The following is a 23,310-nucleotide window of genomic DNA, read 5'->3' as shown; positions in this document are numbered from 1 at the left end:
GCAAAGAACCAGTGTATTGTGTATGCGTCAAGAAAGAGTATCAAAGAGCTTCACTAATATCCTTAGCCCCACGGTGGGCGCCAAAACTGTTTACCCTAGAATCCGGATAACAATTGAATTTATATGGGGTTTTAAGGATCCGTGAACTAAAAGATACAAAAGGTTAGGTTGAGGAAAATAAAGATAAAGACTCAACAATTGCTGTTAAAGTAAATAATCGCAGAATATAATATTGCTTAGAACAATTGTGCTTGATAGCGTACAAGAATTGAGAGAGATGGTACTGTAGTGTAATGGTTTCCGATCCCCTCTTTATGGGGTCTTCTCCCCTTTTATACATTCTGATTAAGGGTAAAAATAAGGTAGGTAAATTAATTACATCGTGGATCCTGTAATTACGCCTTAATGGCCTGAAGTGGTTGAGAAAATCACGTATTGGCGAGATATGATATCCGGCGACGCTTGGTTATCCGTTACGAGTCCGGCTTCCGACCTTGTGTGTTTCTCCATCCGGTGGTGACTCATATCGAGCTCTGCAACGGTCTCGAAATGACTCGACCTCGGTTGTAGACGTGGCCGTCGTTCTACCTTGCATCCAGGTCGGGTTCGATGGCCCCGACTTGCCCCGGACCGGACCCAACCCGGTCGGGCTCAAGCAAAAAAGGGTATCACCCAATACAAATTTCTTACATGTCGAACCATTCTATATATATATATATATATATATATATATATATATATATATATATATATATATATGTGTGTGTGTGTGTATGGTATATATTCAGTTTCCTCGAGAAATAAATCTATAAGAATTCACCGATCTCAATAATAAAATAACATCAATGGAACGGTCTTGTGTTAAGAGCTAAATTGACTAAAGATTTAGGTCATATTTATGGTGAAGAGCCCACGTAATTATTATCCAATAAGTAGAAACTATATGTAGAAAAACGTTCTCTTCAATCACCAAACTGATGTGAGATTACTAATAAAAGATAGAAAAACAATACAAGGACAATGGTCAAAGAAGACATAAACTTGTTTTGTTAAAATGTAGGTTGGACCCAAAGTCTATAGTTTTAACTAATTTCTAGTGTCTACATTTGGCAAACATTTAATTGGATAATCAACTTGCATATGTTTATGGTTGTCAGTGCAACCAATTTAGATTGATGTTCAGATTTTTTCAATCATGTTATAATTACAAGTAGCTTAGATTCACATGCTAAGATAAGTAGACCAAGTTGTTCTCTTAGTTATTTCGTTTTCTAACATAAGCAAACAAGATTGGTCATAAACTCTTGAAAATGTCAGTATTGGATTTGATTAAAAATCACCGAAGAAGATAAGATTATATCATTATATATGCTTTACAATACTTTTAACTTTATTGTCAAATTCTGTACTTTGGGTTGGGGATGATTATGAAATGTAGTTTGAAAAAATCACTAGATGATCTAGTGTACTTTACAAGAAAGTTGGTTCAGTATTTTCAGACACTGTTTCTTTTCATTTTTTTTAGCCGATGGTCTAACAGTCGAAACAGTCTCTCTACCCTCCCAAGATAGGGTTGAAATTTGCGTACACTCTATCCTCCCTAAATTTCATTCGTGGGAATCTGATGTGTGACTATAATTTATGATTTTTGCACATTATATGCCTTGCGTTTTACATGCTTTACTGTTAAAATACACTTTGTTTGAGCATAATGGAGGCTATTTTATGTGTAGGTGCATCGGAAATGAAAGTAGAGCTAAAGGGATGCTTAAATGTCGAAAGGACGCTCGAGAACGGTGAAAAGGAGAAGCCGGGGAAAAGTCAGCTAACCAGGCTTTATCCAGGTGAGGCCAGCTTAAAGCCAGGCCTAACCAAGCTTTATCCAGGTGAGGCCAGCTTAAAGCCAGGCCTAGGCTGGCTTTATCCAGGCGAGGCCAGCTTAAAGCCAGGCCTAGGCTGGCGTTATCCAGGCGACGCCAGGCCTAAGGCCAGGCACAGTCCGAGTTTTGAAGGTTTTAAGTGTTTCCCGGTTTGACTAGAAGTTAACCTACACGTTTAGGGCTTGTCCCAAACATATAAATAGACCTAAAAACGTCACTTTTGACTGAACTAAAAGACAGGGCGGAGGGGGACTATAGAGAGACGGAGAGGAAGATCTATTCTGGATACAATTTAGACCTAGGGAGAGCACAGAGCTGTCGTGGAGACCGGAGATTCGACCTAAGGAGGCAAGAACACACTAGGAGTAAGACGGAGAGTTCTTTTACGAGTTTTTCACTTCTTTCTTCCTATTTTCCATTATTGGTTATGAATTCTAGTATTGTAGTTTTGCATACTATTATGAATAGCTAATCTGTTATCTAGGGTTTTGATGGAACCTTTTGAAGGATGATTTTCCTGTTGCGTTAATATAGATTTGCTGTAGTATTTTCTCTATTTGTTCAACTACGTTATTATTGTGGTTGGTTGAAGAGCTCTCAATCGACTGTGCCTATTTAGTGTGTATTACTCGGGAGAGAGTGCATATTTAGGTAGTTGTTGAACCACATCACTCCTAACGTATATGAGGGATCAATACGGAGGGTTCAAAGGTGGGATAAGGGATAACAAAACCTTGAGTGTGATCCGAGTGAGCCGTACTTAATGTCAACTAGCGTAATTCATGAGAATATGTCTAGTAAATTGTGGTAATTACTCGTGAGAGAGTTACAACAGTTAGAGCGCTCATGATCGGTAGAGAATACTTAGGCGAATTATAGAAAACGTAGCGGGAAGGATTCCGACAATTGGGGAAATCATAACTCTAGACCTCCTTAATCTTGTCTCTAACCCTTAGTATCTGTACTTGTTAATTTACTATTTTAATTTGTTAGTTAATTATTTAAACACAAGAATCTTAATATCTATAAGTTAGGAATTGTTCAAGCTTGTCTTCTTAGCAATATTGAACAGTTGCAGCTAAGCCTTAGTTCTCTGTGGGATTTGACTCCGGACTTGTAAACCAGATTATATTTGCAACGACCGCTTAGTCCTTTTTATAAGGCATAGTTGGGCGTGATCAAATTTTGGCGCCGTTGCCGGGGAACTAACGGTGTAGCTGTAGGTGTACATATTGCTAGGTTACAAGTTTGAACTTTTATTTTTATTTTTTGTATTTGATTTTTTTAATTTTTATTTTATTTGTTGATTTAAAAAAACATGGCATTTTGGAATTATGAGAGTTTTGATGTTGATAATTCTACTTCTAATCCTCCTTATGCATATTGTGGAGAAAACCACCTATGGCAAAATTATTAAAATATTCCCGAGAACGAGTTATGTGCACCAACTCAATCTCATGTTTGGAATGTGTGTGATATGTGTGGTGGTCAAGAGGGTCACTTTCATGGTTATGCTTATGTTTTTTATCATCCCCCAACCCCTTACTATGATGGTTCTACCTTCTCTTGTGAAGTTAATAGGAAAAAAGAACCCAGGGATGATGACCTGAAAGAGATCAAGGATATGCTAAGGCGCCTTGTAGAACAAAATAATGAGAAACGATTCCACGTACAAAGGAAAGATGCTACTATTCGCAACCTGGAGGCACAAGTGAGTAAACTAGTTGAAGCATTTAGTACTCAACAAGCCAATATTGGGGGTAGTAGTCAAGAAGAGCATGAATTAGACACAGAAATTGAGGTGCTAATGGAGGAGGTCAGAGTAGAACACCAACAATCTATCCAACTAGAATTTGAGGATGCCGATGTTGAAGAAGTAACACTAGAGTCAGCCAAGGACATTGAAGATACAAATTTAGTTGACTCTGGTGTGATTGGTGTTGAGGAGGTCAAAAATATTGAAGTTCATGTATTTGAGCACGTTGGACCTCATTCCAAACACTTCTCTACATTATGTTTGGATGGTGAAAGGGGAATGGATCCTTACGAGCATAAAAAGGAGTCCAGGGAAGTGGTAGATGAGCCTTATATTTTGAAATTTTCAAGGTCGTCTAGGCAAGGTGACACTCCTCAATCGAGAGCCAAAAAGTGCATGAGAATTTATTTAATTTTTGGCTCGCAAGAATTTGTACCGCCCCAAGAGCATAATTATAAGCTTGAATCAAAACTTGGGGTCTAATTCATAAGTTCAAAGTAGAGGTAGAAAGTGATTCGCGTCGTGCCGCGACGTTAAATCAAGCTCATGTTGGGAGGCAACCCAACTTTACTGCTTTTTATTTTTTATTTTTTTATTATATTATTTTTGTAGTGTCGATTTTTAATTTTATAGGAGAATGGAAAACAAAGCTATTGAAAGGATGCAACAGCAAACCAGATGGTTAGAACTAAGTGTGAGGTACCCGCACGAAGGACCAAGCCTGGGAGAAGTCTGAGTACCTCATGAGCTGCTAGTGCTTTGGCCTTTGGCTTACATAGAGTTTCTTTTGCCCTCTTATTAGTTATGGTGTGCATTAGGGACAATGCACAATTTTAAGTGTGGGGTGAGGAGATTTTCTGGATGACTTTCTATGCTATTCTAGCTGTGTTAGTTTAATTGAATAATGCTTTTGTTTAAAAAAATGAAAAAAAAATATTGGACTTTTCCCGACAATGGATATCCTAGACTATTTTCTTGAGGGATTTAAGTCTAAAGAAAAAAATATAAAAAGGATTTTCTTTGCAGGTAGTGTAGTAATTCCCCCTTGGTTTTTCTTTGTGCCGCGGTTCTTTTCCAAGAGTTTTTGAACCGAGTGTAGTTAGTTTTAATTTTTTAAGGAGTAGAAGCTAGTGTGAGATGAATTGAATTGAAGCAATATCTCTTGACTTTGTTATGCCTTGAGAATAGCGAGTACTTTGATTGTGACGCTTAGGCTCTGTCTTTGACTCTTGTAGAAGTACCTTAAATCATATGATCTTAAATTTGCTTAACTACTTTGACTAGAGTGTCTTGATGATCCAATCTTGAATGAGTCATGTGACATGTGCGTGTAAGGTTTTGTGTTATTCTATGCATTGAATTTGATGTCTAGAACTTGCCCCGTGTGTTTGCAAAGCGAAATAGTAGTTTTGTTCAGTCTTGGAAGTGATATAGGCGTTTCTTTGTTGAGCCATATATATATATATTTTACCTGCCTAATTGTTATGTATCGTAGTTAACCCCTTTGAGTCTGTAATCCTGTTTCTGTGGCAACCACATTACAAGCCTTAACCATTTGTTTGAATTAACCATCTATTTGAACCTTTTCACCTCTCATGAGCACTTGAATTGTAATGAACTTTGTAAAAGTTAAAGTGCGGGGTGGTTGATTTGGCTTTTGAGTGGAGCTAATGAAATAAGGAGAAATGTGCATTGTGTTGAAAAAAAATAAGAGCCACTTGAATTGGAAAAAAAATAGTTGTATTGTTGTGAATAAAAAAAATTCCTTGCTAAGTGATAACTCTTGATGTAATTGTGCTTAAATAACTTGGGAGTTGATGTATATTGATATGAAGGTGGAGTCATGGTTTGACATAAATGTGGGGTTTGAATGTTAAACTATATGTATTAAAGTGCTTAGGGAGGTGTAGTCACTCTTATATCCAAATGTATCCTACCTGTCCCGCAGCCTACATTACAACCAAATAAAGTCCTACTTGATCCTACACTGAATGAGCTCGATTAGTAGAGTAGTACACTACGGGCAAGCCTACGGTGCATCTTTTGTAGCATATGAATGTTATTTCTGAGAGTGAGTGAATTCTTTCTATCTTGAGTTCCTAATTGTTCTTAAATTTTATCGTGTGTGGAACTACTCTCTTTTGTTGTGTGAGGGCACGTGATTCATGATGGAAAGGTAATGTCATTGACCTCTATATTAGAGTAAGTGGTGAATAATGCATGGTACTTACGAGTCAAATCTCGAGGTGAAGATGTTATGCCCTTGTGCTTAGTTTATTTTAAAGATTCTTGGCATAATGAGTTAAGGGAATTGCTTAATAGGTTGTGTCCATAAGTGTAATGTGATTGTTCGAGGACGAGCAAATGTTTAAGTGTGGGGTATTGATGTGTGGCTATAATTCATGATTTTTGCACATTATATGCCTTGCGTTTTACATGCTTTAATGTTAAAATACACTTTGTTTGAGCGTAATGGAGGCTATTTTATGTGTAGGTGCATCGGAAATGAAAGTAGAGCTAAAGGGATGCTTAAATATCGAAAGGACGCTCGAGCACGGTGAAAAGAGAAGCCAGGCAAAAGTCAGCTAACCAGGCTTTATCCAGGTGAGGCCAGCTTAAAGCCAGGCCTAACCAGGCTTTATCCAGGTGAGGCCAGCTTAAAGCCAGGCCTAGGCTGGCTTTATCCAGGCGAGGCCAGCTTAAAGCCAGGACTAGGCTGGCATTATCCAGGCGTTATCAGGCCTAAGGCCAGGCCCAGTCCGAGTTTTGAAGGTTTTAAGTGTTTTCCGGTTTGACTAGAAGTTAACCTACACGTTTAGGGGTTGTCCCAAACATATAAATAGACCTAAAAACGTCACTTTGATGGAACTAAAAGACAGACGGAGGGGAACTTTAGAGAGACGGAGAGGAAGATCGATTTTGGATACAATTTAGACCTAGGGAGAGCACGGAGCCGTCGTGGAGACCGGAGATTCGACCTAAGGAGGCAAGAACACACTAGGAGCAAGGCGGAGAATTCTTCTACGAGTTTTTCACTTCCTTCTTCCTATTTTTCATTATTGGTTATGAACTCTAGTATTGTAGTTTTGCATACTATTATGAATAGCTAATATGTTATATAGGGTTTTGATGGAACCTTTTGAAGGATGATTTTCCTGTTACGTTAATATAGATTTGCTGTAATATTTTCTCTAATTGTTCAACTACATTACTATTGTGGTTGGTTGAAGAGCTCTCAATCGACTGTGCTTATTTAGTGTGTATTACTCGGAAGAGAGTGCATATTTAGGTAGTTGTTGAACAATATCACTCCTAACGTATATGAGGGATCAATATGGAGGGTTTAAAAGTGTAACAAAACCTTGGGTGCGATCCGAGTGAGCCGTACTTAATGCCAGGTAGCGTAATTCGGGAAAATTGTCTAGTAAATTGTGGTAATTACTCGGGAGAGAGTTACGACAGTTAGAGCGCTCATGATCGGTAGAGAATACTTAGGCGAATTATAGAAAACGTAGCAGGAAGGATTCCGACAATTAGGAAAATCATAACTCTAGACCTCCTTAATCTTGTCTCTAACCCTTAGTATCTGCAGTTGTTAATTTACTATTTTAATTTATTAGTTAATTAGTTAAATACAAGAATCTTAATATCTATAAGTTAGGAATTGTTCAAAGCTTGTCTTCTTAGCAATATTAAACAATTGTAGCTAAGCCTTAGTTCTCTGTAGAATTCGACTCCGGACTTGTAAACCGGATTATATTTGCAACGACCGCTTAGTCCTTTTTATAAGACATAGTTGAACGTGATCAGAATCCTTTGGGTTTATTGTTGTTATTGTCATTATATGACGGTCACTATTTCTGGTTCAAGAATTGTTTTTATTTGTGTAAAATTCTATGTGTAGTTACTCACCTTTAACAAGGCTTCAAATTTCAAAACAGATTAATTGGAGCATCATCTCTCAATGCTCTATTTTAGTATATAAAAAAAAAGAATATTAACAAATCACAAGAGTTAGCAAACTACGCTATTTTAATTTTAGACTGGGCAAACATAAATTTTACGGACGAATACTTGTAGTATTCTACTATGTTCAAAGTCATCTCACTCAATGTTCGATACTCGACTTGTTATATTTTGATTCACGACGAAAAATTTTACTTTGTAGATAAAATGCTCTATATTAATTTTATACTCATGACTCGAGCTTGAGACGTATGTGTGTAGATTCATGTTCAACTTTCATGTTGGTAGTTTCTCTACCCGTAGGTGATGTACAAATATAGTACTTTAAAGAAAACATCATGCGCAAGCTTGTTATACAAACAAAGAGATAATTAAGTTTGTAACTATTTTCTATAAATAAATACATACTTCCCATTTTAGGTGATCCAATACTATGGAACTAATATTTTATTTACCTCGATTTTTCTCATTAAAAATTAGGTCAAGGCACATCTTAAACTGGAAAAAATAAAAAAAAATTACTATTACTACTACTACTGTCATTTACCTTTCAATTAATCGGCGATATTAGCACCGACGACGCCGAGGAATTAAAGCAGAGATATGCTGACGCTACCAATATATTTAGGTAGCTCAACTCTAGCCGAGCCGCTCCAAACAAGCCAAGCCGTGCCACATTCTGCTTATCACGATTGCTAGCTATATTAGCTTATACTGCTATGCTAAGAGGAAAAATAAAAAGGAAAAGAAAGAAAAAGCTCTTAAATTTTCACTTAATTCTTATCCAAGAACTTTAGGAGAAACTGATAATTTTAGAAATATATCTTCATGTGTTTTCTTTCACGGTTTACCCAATTACTTTTTCATGTTGTATTTTTTTTATTTTTGTTTAATAATAATTCTTTTAATTTATTTAATATTGATATGAAAAAAAGGTACTAAAATTTGATTGCTTTACCTATACTAGTATACTCAAGGGCGTATGCACCTTGTACCATGCGGTATTTCTGGACGCCACTTCGTCGAATTTTTTCTACTTGATATTTATAAGAAAAATAAATATAATGGAAATACATATAGAAAATGACACGGCCTATCATTATAGTAATTTATTCATTGGTTAATTTCTTTAAATTGTGAAAACACTTACGAAAGATTCGGCACTAAGTATACTCTTTTTTTTTTTATAATCGTGATGTTCGGGCCAGCTTGCACGCACCTCGACTAATTCCACGAGATACCTGCCACCTCGCACCAGCAACAGATACTAGGTATAAGATAAACATGTACTTAATCATGATTTGAGGAATTAATAACTCATAAAATATGACAAATAACTTGTTATAACAAGAATAGTACTAATTCTTTTTTTTTTTTTACATATCAATTGTAAATAAGATAAAAATAAGTGGCATAATTATTTACAGTGAAGGATAATCAGTTGAACAACAACAACAACAATAACAAGCCCAATATTTTTTCATAAGGGAGATCTGAGGAGGGTGAGATGTATGCAACCTTACCCCTACCCTAGAACACCCCTTCAATAATTTATATTACGTACATAAAAATTATATGAGGTACATAAACTAAAAATAACTTATATTACATATATATATTAAACCTTGAACACGAAGGTGAGCCTTGAAGCATTTGTAAGTTATTTACGTGTAATTTATATGTTACGGATTGATCCATGGAATCAGTCACATTTGCTTGCATCAAGTTAGTCTTCCTATATCATATCCTTTTGGAATGCGGTCCTTCCTCAGATCCTACATAAACAGAGAATACTTTGTGTATCTGCACCTTTAATAGATATAGCCTGTGGACAAAAATATCCCCGCACTCGTTCGAGTTTACAGGTATAGCCTGTGGACGGTGGACTAGAAATTAAATTACATTTGGATTGAATTTGGAGTTCATTTCATTTGGCCCCTCAAAAATTACAAGTGCACCTAACCCCAGTCAGATTCTAACCCTACATCTGACTCAAGTTTTGGTTTTATTTAAAGTGAGAGAAAGTATTGTAAGCAGGGCCAACTGGTTTTTCTCAACTAGTTTTAACTCTCCATTTTTCTTCTCTATCTCTCTTCAAAATTTTCCTTTTCTAGATGAACCAATCTTTAGACTCATCACCTTCAAAACCTCAATGAATATTCAAGATTTCATTTATGTTATCATGTAAATATTGAGGAACAAAAAAAGAGTGTAAAACTTAGCCTTTTTTCCTTTGCAAAAATAGCCATTTTTCCCCTTTCTTGATGGGTAGTGAAGTTGAGGAGGAATATAAAAAGGAGAAAAATGAAACTTTGGTATTTAGAGAGAAAAATGGTTTGCACAAAATCAATACTTTCACTCAAAACTCTTCCATTTTGGTTGGTTTTAGTAGTGAAAGTCTCTGTTCTCATGTCTTCTTCTTATAAGTGAAAAACCAAACAAAAAAAAAAAAGGACAAGAACTCAAAATTAAAGCTTGCTCTTTGCTTCTCACTTTTTCAGCTCTGTTTCTCAGTTTTTGTACAATTACTCTGCTCACTAAATAAGCTTAAGAATTCAAGAACTGAACTTTGATCCCAAAAAAAGAAACAAATATATTGAACTTTGGATCATCAATTATGAAAAGACCTTGTAGTTCTGATTCCTTGGGTGCTTTGATGTCCATGTGTCCAAATACTACAGGTACTTGTTATAATTTGCTTAAAGTTCGAAACTTTTTATTCTTTCCTTTTTAATGGTATTTTTTAATTTTTTTTATTTTATGTTTTCTTGTCTTTTAACCTTTTTCCAAGCTCCAATTCCCAGTTTTAGCCATAAAGAAAATAATGGGGTAATTTAAAAATTGAATCTTTTTATTAAATCAAGAACAGGATTTTTTTTTCTCCTTTTTAATGGTATTTTTTTTTCAATTTTTCATGTTTTCTTGTCTTTTATCTTTTTCCAAGCTCCAATCCCCAGTTTTACCTATAAAGAAACTAATGGGGGAATATAAAAATTGAATCTTTTTATTAAATCAAGAACATGGATTTTTTTTTACCTTTCCTCTTTTACTAAGTTTTTGTGCTTCACTCTTTATACCATTGTCTGTTCATATCTTTCCATTTTTAGCTTTCTTCAAGGCAATTATGTTCTCTCTTTATTTCATATCTGTTTGTCATAACTCTTTTTTTTTTTTTTTTAAATTTTAGATGAGCAAAACTATGTTTACTTAATTTGCTTTAAGTTTGAAACTTTTTTTCTTTCCCTTTTAATGATGTTTTTTTTTCCAAATTTTCATTTATTCTTGACTTTAACCTTTTTCCATGTTCCAATCCCCAGTTTTAGCTATAAAGAAACTAATGGGGTAATATAAAAATTGAATCTTTTTATTAAATCAAGAACAGGGTTTTTTCCCCTTTCCTGTTTTAGCAAGTTTTTGTGCTTCACTCTTTATACCATTGTCTATTCATATCTTTCCATTCTTAGCTTTTTTCAAGGCAATTATGTTGCACTCTTTATTTCATGTCTTTTTTTCTGATAATTCTTTTTTATTTTATTTTAGATGAGCAAAACCATGTGTATTCAACAAGGGATTTTCAGTCTATGTTATTAGATGAAGAAGGATGTATTGAAGAATCTGGTCATATTTCTGAGAAGAAAAGAAGACTAAGTGTTGAACAAGTAAAAGCTTTAGAGAAGAATTTTGAAGTTGAAAATAAACTTGAACCTGAAAGGAAAGTGAAGTTGGCTCAAGAACTTGGTTTGCAACCTAGACAAGTTGCTGTTTGGTTTCAAAACAGACGTGCTCGTTGGAAAACAAAGCAATTAGAGAGAGATTATGGTGTTCTTAAAGCTAATTTTGATGCCCTCAAACATAATTATGAGTCTCTCAAACATGACAATGAAGCTCTCTTGAAAGAGGTAATATAATGAGTTTAACTTATATATACCGATAGTGTAACCATTTTTAGCATAGTAGTTTACTTGGTAGATAAATATATGAAACTATTCATGAAAAGCGAGATTGGTAACCTTAACAAAATTCTTTCTTGTTATAACATGTTATGAAATAATGTAAAATTTCTTTACTTATAAGCTGGGGCGGAGCTAAAGCTTAGGTATGAGTTTGGCCGAACCTAGTTATTTTTGTTTAAACAGTATATTTGTATTGCAAATTTTGTTACTAATATTTACAAATATTAAATTTAGAACCCAGTTATTAGCACTTGAAGCCGGCGTTTTAAAATTTAGAACCCCAAAAGTTGAAATCTTGGCCCCGCATAAGTTATAGTTAATTCTTGATATAAAACATATAGCATAGCTAGATTAAGCTCTATGACCTTAAACTAAAGTGTAAAAATCTTTACTTTTTGTTTATAACTTAAATCTATTGTGTAAAAGCTATGTTGCAGTGACTTTTCAAAATAGTTGTTATATTCGTGTCGGATTCTCCAAAAATACACTACTTTCGGAGGATCCGGCATGCATCTACTGACATTTTCAGAGAGTTACATAAAGTTTGAATCTTTAAGGGTTTTTGTGCTGATTTTTGTGTCTTTTTTCATGGGGTGTTCATAGATTCGTGAGCTGAAAGCAAAGGTGTATACTGAGAATGGAGAAAGCAAAGGTGTTGCAGTGAAAGAAGAGGCTATGGAATCTGAAAGTGATGACAACAAACTGATTGAGCAGAGCAAGCCAAATGATAACGACAACAACAACAACAATAATTTTCTTGAAAATTTTGAAGAAGAAGATGAAGAAGAAGAAATCAATTTTGAGAATTTTAATGTTGCTGCTGCTGCTGCTGCATCTACCAATATTTTTGGTGATAATTTCAAAGATGGATCTTCAGATAGTGATTCAAGTGCAATCTTGAATGAAGATAACAGTCCAAATGCTGCTGCTATTTCTTCATCTGGTGCTTTCTTGATTTCAACTAATGGTGGAAGTGGAAGTTCAAAATCTTCAGATTCATTGAATTTTTGCTTCCAATTCACAGAATCAAGTTCAAAATCAAATCTTGGAGATGGCCAAAAGGGTAATAATAACTATTACCAGCCACAACAATATGTGAAAATGGAGGAGCATAATTTTTTCAATGGTGAAGAATCTTGCAGTACTCTTTTCACAGATGAACAAGCTCCTACACTTCAATGGTACTGTCCTGAGGATTGGAATTGGAAAGAATCTTGATTTTTCACTTCAGAAGAAGGCCAAGAAGAATAAAGGAAATGTCTTTTGGGAAGAAAATTTTGTATAGTGGCTAAAAATGCAATCATCAGTACAGTAAATTGCCTAATGGGTAATATTCAGAGATGTAAAGATCAGAAAGCTGAAGTTTTTGGATTTTGCCCAACTGGGGTGGGGGTGAAGGAGGAGGGGGGTGGTTCAGGTGGGGTGGGTGGTAGGGGTGAGGAAAGAAGGAAGAGTGTGGGTTGGATCAAAAGTGTTCACAAAGATCTGATCTTTTTTACTGTGAAGGGGAGAGGAAAAAACTAAGTAAAAATGGGAAGAAGAAGAAGAGGAAGAAAAAGCTTTCTTGTAATGGCAAATAAAAGTGGCTAAAAGTATATTCATGCATTCTATATTTGAGTGATTTAATAGCTTTTTCTAATGCATAAAGGGAAAATAAAAATCATAATGGTAAATTACTTAGGTATGACTCTGGCTTCTAATTGAAACACAATTATATACTTTCTTTTTTTGGTTTAATTATCTACTCTCCGAAAATTCACTGGCTCATTAAGGAGTATAGCGCTCCCTATCAAGAAAATAAAGAAACTCCTAATCGTCGCTTTTGCACTTTTGTCCTTCTTTATACTATAAAAAAGAATTCATCTTCTATTGTAAAAATAAATAAATATAATAGGTTTAAACTATATGATCATTAAATATGAAAAAATTAATTTGTAATACTTCCGTGTGACAACGTTAAGTGTTTGATTTTTATTCTCAATAGATAAATAACTATATGTTTAATTTAGCTTTGAAAGTTGATTAAATATTTTTTTTTTCATTCTCAACGAGTGTGCTCTACCTTCATCTATGATCTATTTGACATTCAAGCAAAGGGATTTGGAGTAGGACTGTTCATTTGGATCGAATATTTGAAATTCGAACCGATTCATTTAATTTCAGATTTCGGATTGAATCGGATTTCGGATTGTGGTTATTAAAATTTTGGATTTTGGATCGGATTGGTATAATTTTAATATGATCCGATCCGAAATTCGAAATCCGAAATTATTAGGACATGTATAAATACTAAACTTTAATTTCGGATAGTTAGTACTTCTTTTACATTTTCCTCCAAGTTATTAACTTAACAATTGATGGATTTAACTAATATTGGCACCATAGTACTCGCATAATTGCAGAAACATGAATTTTTCTTACTGTATTGCCTTTTTTACAAAGAAAATATACATATGAGTTTGCAACTTTGAGGCATAATAATTCGATCCGAAATCCGGTCCGATCCGATATTAATTCGGATCGGATTCGGATTGCATTTTCTAGAATCCGAAATCCGAGATCCGACCCAAAATGTGCTAAATTGGAGTGTCTTTTTGCTATATGGTTTTTGTAATTAACAAACATAATGACGTGCGACATAAACCAATTTATGTGCCAACAAATGTTAATTTAGCAATTGCAAAAAGAATTTAAAAAAAAAGTAAGCCCATCACATGAACTACATTATATTATAATATAATTTCCACTATCTTTAATAGTTTCACATTCTAGTGGAACCACTTAAAAATGGAATTCATTTAGTCAAGAAGCTAAGCAACTTGAGTTAAAAATGATACTCAAAATTGCAATATTTGAAGGCTGAAACAGTGGACTGAAAAGTACATTATACACAAAATTCTTTGCCATAGTGGTATGCTTTGACGTTGTACAAACTGAAAAAAGAAAAAGAGAAAAAACCATCCTAATTCTAACATTTCATAGGTTATAAAGGACTGGAAGTGCAATAAATAATTTTCAAAAATTAAAACAAATCAAAATTGACACGCCACCGTACAAGATTAGGTGAGCATATTTAATTTTCTATGCTTCAAAACTATATATAAGAGAACTGTTCCATTAATTTTTTAATTTATTTTATAAATTATATAATATTTGAAACTCAATGATCCGACTAATTCAAACTCATGATGCTAAGGGTTAATTGAAAAAGACAACTAATTGGTGGTCTTTGCCCATGCCACTATGCTAGTGTGAACATTTATATATAACCATATGTTTTGTGTCTTTCATTAAAAAAAGACAATTTTTTTAATGCACAGATGTATCCACATTAGATAAATCTTGAAAGAATAATATAGTAATATGTACGACTAAAGTGATAACTTGTTCAAATCAAACATCTCAATGTTAAGCTTTACTTATATGACTGAATTTGATTAAAATTCTCGATATGATATGTCTACCCTATTCACACTTTATTCAAAATTTTAAATTATCAGAACTTTTATATTATAATTTATTTTAGTTGTTACTTTTATTGCCAATTAGACTTGTGTTATATTCCAAGTGCTTATGTTCTTCTCCACGATAGATACAACATCTTGCCTTGTGCTTCTGTCTTTTCAAATATTATAGTCAGACCTTTTTATAACAGCAATTATATATAATATTCATTTCGTTCTAATTTATGCGAACTTATTTGATTGGGCACGAAGTTTAAGAAAAACTGAAGACTATTAAAATTTGTGGTCCTAAACAAGTCAAAAAGGTCCCAGAGTATTTGTGTGGTTGTAAAAGCTTCTCATTAAGGGTAGAATTGTAAGTTTAAGCTAAATTGTTATCAAATTTAGAAAGGGGTCATTCTTTTTGGAACGGACCAAAAAGGAAATAAGTTCACATAAATTGGAACAGAGGGAGTGACTATTTATTATGAAAGAAAATTTTTCTCGAAACCAATTTTTATATTATGTTATAAGATATGTCCTTTATAACAGCAACAACAACAACAACAACAACGGCCTAGTAAAATCTCACAAATGGGGTCTGGGAGGGTAGTATGTACGGAGACCTTACTCCTACCCACAGGAAGTAGAGAGGTTGTTTCCTATAGATTTTCAGCTCAAGAAAACGAAAAGAGACACTATCAGTACCAAAAATGTTCTTTATAATAACACTTTATTACTCCCTCCGGTCCAAAATAAGTAATTTTTTTGGATGTTTTCATACAGATTAAGAAATCCATCTTTTAGCATTAATTAGCAATGAAATTGACCATATTCATCTTTACTATCTCACATAAACACTCCTAACACATACTCCAATATTATTTACTCCAAGGACAATATAGGGAAAAATAATTAATTTATTCTTGAAATCTGAAAAATCACTTATTTTGGACCACAAGAAAAAGCCAAAAAATCATTTATTTTGAACCGAAAAGAATATAATAGCTAATACATATCGAAACAAACAAGACTCTTGTATAAAAGAATATAATAGCTAATAAATATCCAAAAACTTATTGAATTTGTTACGCAAAAGTTGCCCAAGTAAATTTTCTCCAAGACTTTTTAAATTTTTCGAAAGATCAACAAAAGGAAAAGACAAACATTGTGGAAAGAAGTGCCACATGATTGGATCCCTAAATATGCGTTTTTTGTGACAGCCGTAGCTTTTGGCATATTATTTCAGAGTCCGGAACTAAAATGTTGTTATTTTGGACTTAAAAAACACAAATAAGTGGAAAAAAAAAGGTAATCATAATATATATAACGCCAGAAAACCTGGCGCTATAGAATAACGGTAACTGCACCGTTATTGTATAGCGCCAGATTTTCTGGCGTTATACACTGTCAGAGTAATATAGCGCCAGGTTTTCTGGCGTTATACACTGACAGTGATATAGCGCTAGAAAACCTAGCGTTATATCTTTTTTTTTCCTGACCAGTACAATAATTCAAAATAATATAGCGCCAACTTATTTGGCGCTATATATGTAAAAAAACAAAACTTCCCGGCTCTCCATTTTCTATATAAAGAGGTTAGAATCGCATAGAAATGCATTCAAAATTTTTTTTAACTCTTGTTGAGACGTCTGTTGTTGTTAAATTCTCCAGCATTTTTTTATTATGTCTGAAGAGCGTAGGATAAGAGTTTCATTATATTGGGGTGGTGAGGTTGTGATGGAGAATAACTCTGTGGGCTACAGTTTACCTGCTAAGTGTCATGTTAAATTGCCACTGTACGATACATTGATATCGTTGTTATGCAAAAAAATGAGTGTGAGGAAACGTTCGGTGATATTTAAAGTAACCGGAAGATATCCTTATTCCGTCACTCCGCAAGGGGTTGCTTTTTTACTCGGAGTTTAACATCGACGATGATGAAACTTTGAGTGATTTTTTGAGGACTCCGGACGAATGTCGGGATTTTCTTGTAATCACAATGTTGGAGATGTACGTGAAGGTCGAAGACGTTCCAAAAAATGAGGTTGTGCGTAGTAGAGATAACCCCCAGTCATCGGGGGGTTATTCTGAAACAGTTTTTGCCGGACAAGTTCCGGATGAAAGAGTTATCTTTGATTTAAACTTATCACCGCCGGTGAATGAGCAGCGAGAAAATAGTTTATACCCTGCTTTCCATAACTCACAAGACGAGTGGTAAATTTTAATTTTCATTTGTGTTAATTATGTATATTTTTGTTGTATTGAATTTGTCTTAACACTCACATATTTAATAGGGGGTACCGGCCGGATATGAATTTTACAAGTGGCCCATCCGGTAGTCATCACCTAATTGATAACGTCCATCATGAAATTTTATCAAATTACGACTTGTAATTGAAGTGATTTGCGCAAAATATGGAAATTATTTATTAATTTAGTAGCTTATATTTTTGTTGGTTGTGCAGTGAAAACGAGCAAGTTGAACTCACTCAATTGCCCGAAAATGATGTATTACATCGGGACCTGGTAGATGCACAGAGTCAGGAACAGAACAGTGATTACGATAACAATGCGGATGAATTCGGGGATGAGACACCCTTTGCTCGTGAGGATGGTGATGCAGAGGATGAGGAGGAAGGACCTGATTTGAAGAGAGACCCCCCTAGACGAAGAGTGTATGAGTCCGAAGTGCCGTTTCATTCAAGAGAGATTCCTTACATTGATAACTTGCCAACCGTGCCGGATGTGGAAGCTCTCACAAGGGATTTTGATGAAATCCGGACAGCAATGTGGGATGAGTCTAGACCAACGGTGCTTGCAAAGGGGATGCTTTTTCCTGATAAAGCGCGCCTAAGCAGGGCTTGTAAAATGCACAACGTAAAAGAGTGTCATGAGATGCAGGTATGGGAGTCAAGTCCGACGGTATACAAGGTTGTTTACCGCAGGTGGTTTTGGCCATGTAATTGGATGTTGCGTGCGACCAAGAAGAAGACAGGTATGTGGAAAGTGGGTAAATACATTCCCACCCACACATGCGAAATGGACACATTCAACGGGAATCACTTCAACTTGGATATTGACTTGATTTTTCTTGTTCTTATTCCACACATCAAATAGTCCATAAGGTATAAAATCAAAGAGTGCATTACATCAGTCCAGCAGGAACATGGCCATACCATTACTAAAAGAAAGGCATTTCTCGGGCGCAAACGAGCGTTTGAAATAGTGTATGGTAACTGGGATAAGTCATTTGCAGATCTGCCTAGGTACATGGCTGCACTACAGCATTTTAACCCCGGGACGGTTGTTGAGTGGAAGCTTGAGCGAAGTGCAGGTAAACCAGAATATATATTCAATTACGTTTTCTGGGCGTTTAAACCAGCAATTGATGGTTTTTCGCATTGTCGCCCCGTAATATCCATAGACGGCACTCATGTCTATGGAAAGTACGATATCAAGCTGTTAATAGTCGTGGCAGTAGATGCTAATGGACAGATATTTCCTCTAGCTTTTGCTATTTGTGCCAATGAAAGCCAAGAGACGTGGACGTTGTTTTTGAACCATATGAAAGAGCTACNCAAGTTATCATTAATAATTATGTATTTTTTATAATTGAAATTCGTATTTTTTAATAACTTAATTGTATAAATTACTTACGTATGGGTTCTGGGCTCCATATTTTGAGGATCGAAATACCAGTAATAGATACTAAAACAAAAGGAATTCTAAGCTAAAATACTACACATTACTACGCTACAAGGCTCTAAATTTTACTACGCTAAAAGGGTCTACGTTTTACTACGCTAAAAAGGTCTAGATTTTACTACGCTAAAAAATAATCTAAACTAAACATAAACAACAAATAAATTTAATTGCAAATAAAACACAAAACGGCATGAAAGCACATATATATAAATGAGAATATTAACAGACAAATTTATTTGACAAATTTATATTTTTATATAAAACAGTAAAATTAAATCCGGATAAATTTAAGATGCTAATTTCGAAAATAAAACCACAAACCGAAATAGAACACATACAAATCAAATAATATGCATTATTATAAAAGTTTCAACTTAAAATAAATCGAAATACCTCGATTTAGAATTTTCGGAAAGCAAATAGATCGAAAATTTGACTCCGAAAGCGTGAATCAACAATAACAAGAAGCTCTACTCGAGTGTGGGACCTACGTTCTTCAAGTTTTATGTGCCGGGGGGACCCAAATTTTTTTTTTTTTTAAATGCCGGACAGTGGGGGGACCAATTTTTGGAGTGGGGATTAGAATAATGGTGAAGAAGAAGACGGTGGAAGAAGATGGAGGGTTTTTTGGTGAGGGATATAACGCCAGGTTTTCTGGCGCTATATCACTGTGTCAGTGTATAACGCCAGAAAACCTGGCGCTATATCACTGTGACAGTGTATAACGCCAGAAATAGTGGCGCTATATATTAACGGTGCTGTTACCGTTAATATATAGCGCCACTATTTCTGGCGTTATATATATTATGGTCACCTTTTTTTTTTATACCTATTTATGTGTTTTGAGTCCAAAATAGCAACATTTTGGTTCCGGACCCTATCATTTCATTGTTAACTTTTATGTGTTAAAGTTAGCACCCAAACATTACTCCCTCCGGTCCAAAATAATTGGCCTTTTTCTTGTGGTCCAAAATAAGTGATATTTCCAGATTTCAAAAATGAATTAATTATTTTTTTCCTACATTGTCCTTGGAGTAAATAATGTTGGAATATGTGTTAGGAGTGTTTATGTGAGATAGTAAAGCTTAATATGGTCAATTCCATTGCTAAATAATGCTAAAAGGTGGATTTCTTAATTTGTGTGAACATCCAAAAAATCACTTATTTTGGACCGGAGGGAGTAGTATTTAGTACTTGCATTAACATTACTTTGCATTTACCCCCCTTCAATTTCGAATTATTATCAATCTGCCTCTCAATTTGTATTTACACTTTGCCTATTACATTAGAGATCTTATACTTCACCACTTTCTTCTACAATCTGTTATTATTCTCCAATACATCATAGACAAGCAAAATTTTCCCATATTATTATTCAACTTGTAACAATAAAACAAAGTTAAAAGACAAAGAAAGAGTTATTAAATGTATAGATATTATTAATTTGTTAATGTAGGGAAAACTGCTTAAACTCGGTCTATATAATTTATTAGGACAAACATAGCGGTCAAAGTTTGATGAACACAAATAATAATTATAGTGGGTATAAAAATAATTTAACTATGATTAATCATCTGAATATTGAAAATGAGTCTAAGGGCCCGATTGGCAAAGAAAAAAATTTGTCTTTCTTTGATTTTTTTTTTTTGAATCAATGTTTGATCATAAAAGATTTAAATCTCAATTGAAGTTGAATTTCAGAATTTGAAAATTTTCAAAAAGCTATTTTTTAAAAAATTTCACCTCAAATCACTCACAAAAATTCAAAAATAAATTCAAATTGTATTTATGTCCAAACACAATTCTAATTTTTAAATATCATTTCACTTGAAAAAAATCACTTTTCTTTCGGGATTTTACAATTATTATGTCCAAAAGCGCGCTAAATAAAACAAAATGAATATAGATACAATTCATGTAATCAACCCAAATTAGTTGGAGATAAAGAAATATTGCTTGAATGACAACAAAGAAACTTCTATACAAATGTAGAGGCATAACTAAACAAACATCAAAATCAAGGGTTTATATAGAAATCTTGTGTGTGTGTGTGTGTGACATAGTCCAAAAATATAAAGCAAATGATCTTTTTCTTTGCTTTCTTTTTGATAGTACGGTTTTTGGCTGTAACCAAAGATATCGCCCACTCATTTCTCTTTCTGATCTTTCACATTTTCTGCAGGAATGCACATGCAATGAACTGTGAACACCTGCATATATACACAGACTTGTGACTTTGTGTGTGTGTGTGTGTGTTTTCTTGTAAGTATATGTGACTTTTTGATAACTCATTGAAACAGGCTTTGGAGTTAGGTAAACTAAATCTAGCTTGTGACATTACTGACTCACTGAAATTAACAAGCTAGGTAACAGGGTAACTAGCTATACCTATATTCCGTACCATTTTTGTTTGAGATCAATTTGGATAAGAACATTTTTTCTTGGAAATTGTTCTTTTCTGAATTATTGAAATATATTTAATATTTCTTGAGTACTACTAAATTTTGGGATTTGTTATTACAGGATATATTTGATATATGATATATTAAACCATGGTTTTGTGATGGTTTTTATTGATCAACAAAATCATTTAGAGTGTTTTTCTTCATTCATAGAAATAAGTTCTTCTAGCCAATATATGGAAGAATATAAGCATAGGTAAGAAAATAAAAGCAATACTTCCCTAAAAAGACAACACAAACCATAAACGAGTATTTTACCTTCATGACTTTTTATAATATTAAAATTGAGAACCTGACACTTTTTTAGATCTCTTATGTGTTAAGATAAATCTTTTATGCGTAAAAGCAAATCTCCGATACTACAAACCATTTGACCCTATATACTCGATCTAAACTATATGTGATTCTTATACTGAACTTGGATGACAGACCTACCTACTCCAAAAGTATGGCCACGGTTCAAGCTCATGGCATGTATTATCAGGTTTACCCCAACAGATCTTACACATTTGTTTTTTTTAGGTTACATCACTATTAAGCTTAAAAGAGAACGTACCATATATATTTATATTATTTGTTTCTTATTTCGATGTGGGATTTAATTAAGATATCATGTATATTTGTTCTTCAGAAGTTTGCTAAGTTTTTCCGTATGACCCGTCCTCAGAGTCCAGAACCTTTTTATTGTCTTTTTGGACAAATGTGACGTTAATGAGTGTAAAAAAAAGTTACTTTTTTTATATATAACGCCGAAATTCGCGCGCTATACCTTAACGGTAACTTTTGCCGTTAAGGTATAACGCATGGAATAAGTGCGATATACCCCCCTGACGATGACTGCCAGGTATAGCGCATAGAAATCAAGCGCTATACCTATAGCGCAAAGAATTAGCGTGCTATACCCCTGATTAAATAATACCCTTCGTCTTCCCCTGAAGACCAGAACTCCTCCTCCCCCATTTTTCTACTTCCTTTTGTTTTCGATTCTGGTCCCCCCCACCCCACCCCACCCCACCCCACCCCTTGTCGTCTCTTAAAAAAAAATTGTGGGCCCCTCCCGTCACACAAAACGCTAAGAACGTAGGTCCCACATCGTAGTAAAGCATCGTATTATTGTGGTTTCACTCTTTCGGACTCAAATTTTCAGCCAATTTACTTTTCGAAAATACTAGATCGAGGTATTTCGATTTATTTTATGTCGAAACTTGTATAATAATGCATATTAGTTGATTTGAATGTGTTTCATGTCGTTTTGTATTTTATTTGCGAAACTAGTATGTTATATTTATCCGGACTTAGATATTAGTGTTCTAAAAAAATGTAAAATTGAGAAATAATTTTTTCTGTTAATATCCGGATTTAGATATTAGTGTTTCCATGTCGTTTTCTGTTTTATTTGCGAAACTAGTATGTTATATGTATTTTTGTGAATGTTATGTGATTAAAATATATTTGTTGTTTATATTTAGTTTAGATTATTTATTAGCGTAGTAAAATGTAGAACCTTTTAGCGTAGTAAAATATAGAGTCTTTTGCGTAGTATGTAGAGTATTTTAGCGTAGAATCCCTGTAGTTTAAGTATCTCTTATACTGGTAGATGAAAATACAAACTTTGTACAATTAAATAATTAAAAATTAAGAATTTAAATTATAAAACAAACACACAAAATTATAAAAATATTAAATTTGACACACATAATTATTAATGATAGTTTGGTGCTACTGGGCCTCAAATATCGAGCCTGGAACTCATAGGTATATACACTTTGTACAATTAAATAATTAAAAATTAATAATTTAATTATAAAGCAAACACACTAAATGGTAAGACAATTGAATTTGACACACATAATTATTCATGATAGTTTGGTGCTACTGGACCTCAAATATCGAGCCTGGAACCCATAGGAATACAAATTTTATACAATTAAATAATTAAAAATTGAGAATTTAAATTATAAAACAAACACACAAAATTATAAAAATATTGAATTTGACACACATAATTATTAATGATAGCTTGGTGCTACTGGCCTCAAATATCGAGCCTGGAGCCCATAGGAATACAAACTTTGTACAATTAAAAATTGAGAATTTAAATTATAAAACAAACACACAAAATTATAAAAATATTGAATTTGA

General features: G+C 34.0%; 1 protein-coding gene across 1 annotated transcript; it reads left to right on the top strand.

Annotated features, from left to right (window-relative positions):
• Positions 1-9,585: 9,585 nt before the first annotated feature.
• On the top strand, positions 9,586-13,239 carry LOC109242871 (homeobox-leucine zipper protein ATHB-6-like). The gene is made up of 3 exons (XM_019409750.1): positions 9,586-10,283; positions 11,143-11,501; positions 12,159-13,239. The coding sequence occupies exons 1-3, from the start codon at positions 10,220-10,222 to the stop codon at positions 12,771-12,773; spliced, it is 1,038 nt and encodes a 345-aa protein (XP_019265295.1). The 5' UTR covers positions 9,586-10,219; the 3' UTR covers positions 12,774-13,239.
• Positions 13,240-23,310: the final 10,071 nt, after the last annotated feature.

Source organism: Nicotiana attenuata, unplaced genomic scaffold, assembly GCF_001879085.1.
Source record: "Nicotiana attenuata strain UT unplaced genomic scaffold, NIATTr2, whole genome shotgun sequence".
NCBI classification, from domain to species: domain Eukaryota; kingdom Viridiplantae; phylum Streptophyta; class Magnoliopsida; order Solanales; family Solanaceae; genus Nicotiana; species Nicotiana attenuata.
This window is presented reverse-complemented; position numbering and strand designations above follow the sequence as displayed.